Genomic DNA, 5,748 nt, shown 5'->3' on the forward strand with positions numbered 1-5,748 from the left:
AGAGACCATCTGTGCCCCAAATTTCATTCAAATACGCCTGGTTGTTTTAGCGCAAAATAGCAACAAACCTAATTACACACTCACTCAGCCACAGAGTTTCACATGTGTGTGTGTAATGTTAGTAGCATTGTTAAAGTTTCCGGAAAACACATTTTTCACATGTTTCGACAAGGTTAAATGAAAAAAATCATTTTTATTTATTTATTATATATACTTAATAATTTGAATTTATTATTTTCCGAAAAAATAGTTCTAATCGAAATTTGGGGTAAAATTAAGTAAGTTTCCATAATAACACACATGCTATGCCTTTCCTCATACACAAGATGTGTTAAACACCCACCATTTAATAATCGAATGCATTGCGTCCTTGAATTCAGGTGTAGCAAAAATAAGTATGTACCTATTAATCTTTAGGCATAATCGAAATAATCTGTATTTGTGTACAAACGCAACAAACATTACAAATTATTTTGCCATTTTGGTAGTATAAAAGCGCACTAGGAAACTGCAAATTCCATCAGTCGTTTTGCGTAGCTTCAAGAACAAGCTATAGCTCGAAAAGGCCGTTCATTAAACATTCTAATAAATATTATTAAATTAAGTATATTAAATTGTATACTCTACCGCTATGATGTCGCCGAATTTGTTTAAAATTTGCCTATCCCTGCTTGTTTTATGTGCCGTTTTGCAACAAATTATCGCACAGAGCAGGGTATGTGGTCCGGCCATAGATGCTGTACTGGATACTATTTGTGAAAATGGCTTTAACACAAAATTCAAAAAGTCCAGTGAGTATAAGTGCACAATATATACATATGTATATTATGTACATATGTATAAAATTGAGCAATAATCATATAATGGCTCTTATTACTAAAACGTGTGCTTAGGATTGAGCTCAAACTCATATCCTTAGTTCACAAAAATTATCTGCTTTATATACCAAAAATTCACATTGAAGATAGAAATCAATTAAGCTGTATCGGTCTGTACGTAATTCATTCGTCTGCCTCGTCTGTTCATGATACGGGAATAAAAGTTTGGACTTCAAACGAAACTTGGTGTACATGCAACACATATATGTATATATACATATGTATGTACTAAAATTGCCCATGAGGTGAGTTTGTGTTGAAAATGGATCAAACCGCTTACCTCACAGTATTGATATCGAATATACTGCGATATTTCAATAATAACTAATCCCAATTACTACAAATCGATATACATACATACATTTGTTCATAAAATCAGAGTAATATTTTAGTAGATCCGCCAATTTATAAAAATCTTTTAAAAATCTCTACAAAAGTTGGTATGCACTTAGTTATTCGTTTCACTAATCAAGAAGCTTACTTGTTTTGAAAACCAGCAATCACTAGGTATATATTATGAAGAGATACAAAAAGTCCTGCGTCGCTTCGGCTTTTTTACTACAGTTTTTCCGATGTTTATGATTATAATTATATTTTTTTTTTTAATTGTACGGCTAAAAAAATTCCCAAGTAAATTTGTGTCATTTTAGTGGAATGGAAAGACCTTGACAACAATTATCCGCCTACCCGTTATGCATCCTTCCCTCTTCTAGCTGGGATTCATGGCGGTCAAGTTGACACATTGGCTAAGACTCGACGGCGCCGTGAGGGTGTATTCGACGAATGTTGCCGCAAGCCTTGTACCTACAACGAGCTCTATTCATATTGCAAATAAATTGTTACAGTTTTGAAAATACGAATGTTGGCAGTAAAGGGAGAAAGCCGAATATTGTTGTTTATTTGCTTATAAAAAGAAAAATTGCTTTGGTGTTAACAAATGTTAAGAAATTTATTGTTTTAAGTATTTTTAAGTGAAATTAAATGATTGCAATTGAATTCAATCTTCTTCTTATTTGGCTCTGTAACCGCCTAAGCGATTTGGACGAGTTCAACAAAGCACGCCAGTCGTTTCTCTTCTGTGCCAACTGGCGCCAATTGGAAATACCAACTGAAGCCAGGTCCTTCTCAACCAGGTATTTTCAACGCATAGGAAGCTTTCCTTTTCTTCTATTACCAGCATCACGAACCGCGTTCAAATACTTTCAGAGCTGGAGCGTTTCTGTTATCCATATGATACAATCAGCCCAGCATAGCCGAACTATGTCTGTGTCGTTGCTAAGCTCATAAAGCTCATCGTTCCATCGTCTGCAGTATTTGCCATCGCCAAAAACGCGTAACAGTCACCTTGTGTGAAATTGCGTTTGGTGGCAAATGGTTCGGGCAGGTCCTTGCCACCGCCACCTTGACAGAGCTGGTGGTATTTCTCAACGTCAGTTTACACAGTCGTAGTATTTTCTCGGTGGCTGTGGTGTAGTGGTAAGCAGTGCGCGCTTCTACTCCTCAGCGCCTGGGTTCAAGCCCTGGTCAAAGCGACATCGCAAAAAAATTTAGAGAAAGGTATATTATTAACAGCTGTCGCCCCTCGACAGGCAATGTCAAACCACCGAGTGTATTTCTGCCATGAAAAACAGCTTCTCATAAAAATACACTCGCCATTCGGAGTCGGCGTAAATCTGTAGATCCCTCCCCTTTGTGTGACAACATCGAGACGCACGCCACAAATCGGAAGATAAGCTCGGCCAAACACTAACATATGTGTGAGCGCCAATATATTATTATTATTGTTATTATTGATATTATTTTCGCGGAGATGCCAAAATCAGACGTCGCGGCATATAGGCAACTCCTTTTGGTGCTATCGGAAGCGGCTTTGAAGTCGACAAATAGATGGTAGCGGTATTCTTGAAGTCTTGCACGATGCACGGATTGCACGAAGTGCACAAATTCTCTACCAAATTTGTAAGAGTACGAGAGCACCCCATTTCAAAGTGGTTACATGGATAGGTAGCAAGCCGCGAAGTTCTGTATCAAATACAATAACAAGAGACAGTAAAAAAATGCAGTGAGCGAGATGAGGGGAATGAGAACAACAAGCACAGGATCGCATGTATTTTGCTATGATTCTTTGCAAAATATATGCATCGGTTTCGACGTTGCATATTTTTCAGCGATGGGAAATGTTGTTTCCAATGTATTTTGTAGTTGTGTGTTTGCAAGTTATGCAATCCGTGCAATCCGTGCTACGTGCAACGGCTTTGCAAGATTTCGAGAATACCCCTATTGTGTATTTACCAGGTCGGAAGCCACACTCTGATAAGACTCAATCAATTCGTTGATGGTGTGCTTCAGTCTTTCATGCGATATGCTCAACAAGACCTTATAAGGGTGATCCCGCAGTAGTTGGCGCCTATGGCAGGGTTCCCTTCGTTGTAGATTGAGTAGAGCACACTTTAATTCCAATCGTCAGCTCATCGCCGCCATACTTGAATAGCTCAGCTGGTAGGTGCATATTACATTCTTTAGTCTTCCTCATAAATGGTTTAAAACGCAAAAGTTTCTAAGTTTTGCGCAAAAATTTTGCAATGAAAAATATATATCAAAATTTCCAATTAAATTGTTTTGTAACCAATAACTTTTTATTGCCAAGCAAGAAGTCTCCACGTGGGAGTAATTCTGCATGAGAAATTCTCATTAAAACACCCACTCGTGTGCTTATAAATATGCAATAAATCACACATGCATATGTACAGAATTGCGTGCTTGCTCCGTTGTTTTAGCGCCTTTCGTTGTCACCTACTCAAATAACTGTAAGCACCTGAACTATTTTAGGTATAAAAGCATAAGCAGAAATTGCATTTACATCAATTGCTCGGCACAGCTTCAAAGATACATAAGTTGTGCCAATTAAATATAGTATAAATATATATTTTTTTTATAAATAAATCCAAGCATTATTAAATGATGATATCTTTCGATTTGCTTAAAATTTGCGCTTTATTGTTTGTTTTAATAGCAAGTTTGCACAAAAGTACCACTCAACGAACTGTTTGTGGTCCGGCGCTGGATGCAGTGCTCAGTACACTTTGCGTTCACGGCTTCAATACGAAATTTAAAAAATCATGTGAGTATAAATAAATTCGCTTTAGGTAAAATTCGCAATAGTTTACGATGCCTAAGTTTGCAATTAATACAACTACATACATTGTATTGAATTCTAGTGGAATGGAGTGACCATGGCGCCAATGACCTGGTCGAGCAGCTGCCCTTCCCCTATGCAAACTCACCCTTTTTAGCCAAGATTCATGGCGGCCAAGTTGATACATTGGCCAAAACTCGTCGTCGTCGTCAGGGCGTATACGACGAATGTTGCAACAAGGGATGCACATACAACGAGATTTTATCCTATTGCAATAGATATGAAGACTTGATAAGAAACGGTAGCTTGTAATGTAATGCAGAATATATAGTTTGCAGGAATATAGCTACGCATTTTTACGCATATGTATAACATTGAAAAATTCTAATGTTATATTTATAATTTTTCCTTTATAATAAAATTTTAAAACTGAGAAAAATAAAATACATATGTATATTAATTGAAAAACAATGTCATTTGAATTGAACCTTTCTTTACTGTAGACCAACACGCAACCAATGATGAACTCGAAAATGGGGTTAAAAAAATTAATGAATATTACGGACAGCTTAAGAAAGTACAACTTTGGTTTTAGTATTACTGTCAGCGTCGTGCTGCTTATAGGATCGATTTCGAAAAGGTCGCAGCTATGCGAGATATGTCCTTTTTCGAATATAAAAAAAGAAAGTAAACCTGTTGTAAGTGTCTTAAAACAATTTTAACTGTACTCCCATATTTGTATTCGTACGTCCTAATCTAATCTACAATGATTTTTAATTTTTCGAGTTTACCCAATAGGAATTAAAATTAATAATGAAATTATATAATAAAAATTGATTTTTTTCGATCAAAATAAATAATACAAATTTTTTTCGTGCCAAAAACTCCCTTCCCGCTCCGTTTACTTTGGAATATGTGTTTTAAATTCTACGCTCTTATTGGGAGCTTATCTCGGCAACTTCAAATTGAGATAAAAAAAGAAATGGTAGCCAACTTTTTCAACTCCTTTTGTACTTTGTCAGTATTTGATCAGCCTTATCAAATGCCGTTCATTCGCTGGCCATCACCTCCAACTTTTTGAAATTAGGTACACAGTGTAACTAGATATTATAAAAATACTCAAAATCTCTCAATAGAGACGAGATACAATAATAAAAGGAATAAGTATTAAAATACTCAAGTAAAAATTTCATTTGGTGTTGTCTGAGTTTAATAAATAATCATTATATGTAAGCGGTAAAACAAAACTCAATAATGAACGGTGCTACGAAAAAGTCATGAAATACACTGGACACAAAACCTAGTGTAGGTTGTAGATATGATCGAATACAACATGAAAATAGGTCCCGTATATTTCCTGAACCCTCCGTTTATATTTTATTTAAAAACAACCGGTATGTATGTTTTTGATGCACTTATCTACCCTGTAGGAAATGTATCTAACTATAAGCTTTACTTGAAGTTGAATAGGAAGGCGCTAAAAGTCACTTATTATCTGTATATTTGCTTTGACGAAAGCTAACTATATTTCTAGGGCGATGGCTGCGAAATAGTCAAGGGTGGTTACCTCTGCATTTGATGTAGCTAACTTGTAACTAACTACTTTTGGACATAAAATATGAATAGGAAAAACAAAATATTTTTTTAATTTTTTTTTATTCTTTTATGTTTATTTACTTTATTTATTTTCCCTGCAGTGAAAAATTATCAATTGTTAAAACTAACCAACTTATA

At 35.6% G+C, this 5,748-nt stretch overlaps 2 protein-coding genes across 2 annotated transcripts; both read left to right on the forward strand.

The window, feature by feature from the left end:
• Positions 1 to 634: 634 nt before the first annotated feature.
• On the forward strand, positions 635 to 1,713 carry LOC108382056 (LIRP-like). The gene is made up of 2 exons (XM_017638451.1): positions 635 to 791; positions 1,529 to 1,713. Exons 1-2 carry the CDS (start codon positions 635 to 637, stop codon positions 1,711 to 1,713), a joined length of 342 nt encoding a protein of 113 aa, XP_017493940.1.
• A 2,032-nt stretch (positions 1,714 to 3,745) lies between these two features.
• Positions 3,746 to 4,463, forward strand: LOC108382058 (probable insulin-like peptide 3). Its single transcript, XM_017638452.1, has 2 exons — positions 3,746 to 3,999; positions 4,097 to 4,463. Exons 1-2 carry the CDS (start codon positions 3,837 to 3,839, stop codon positions 4,324 to 4,326), a joined length of 393 nt encoding a protein of 130 aa, XP_017493941.1. The 5' UTR covers positions 3,746 to 3,836; the 3' UTR covers positions 4,327 to 4,463.
• The last annotated feature ends 1,285 nt before the right edge of the window (positions 4,464 to 5,748 follow it).

Source organism: Rhagoletis zephyria, unplaced genomic scaffold (assembly GCF_001687245.7).
Source record: "Rhagoletis zephyria isolate East Lansing unplaced genomic scaffold, Rhagoletis_zephyria_1.1 Rzeph_scaffold_25025, whole genome shotgun sequence".
Classification (NCBI taxonomy): domain Eukaryota; kingdom Metazoa; phylum Arthropoda; class Insecta; order Diptera; family Tephritidae; genus Rhagoletis; species Rhagoletis zephyria.

Excerpts from the sequence above, each read along its gene's own strand:
- LOC108382056 (XM_017638451.1), top strand. The coding sequence starts at position 635 with ATGTCGCCGAATTTGTTTAAAATTTGCCTATCCCTGCTTGTTTTATGT. Across the intron at positions 792-1,528 it reads CACAAAATTCAAAAAGTCCA|TGGAATGGAAAGACCTTGAC; the intron begins GTGAGTATAAGT and ends GTGTCATTTTAG.
- LOC108382058 (XM_017638452.1), top strand. The coding sequence starts at position 3,837 with ATGATGATATCTTTCGATTTGCTTAAAATTTGCGCTTTATTGTTTGTT. Across the intron at positions 4,000-4,096 it reads TACGAAATTTAAAAAATCAT|TGGAATGGAGTGACCATGGC; the intron begins GTGAGTATAAAT and ends ATTGAATTCTAG.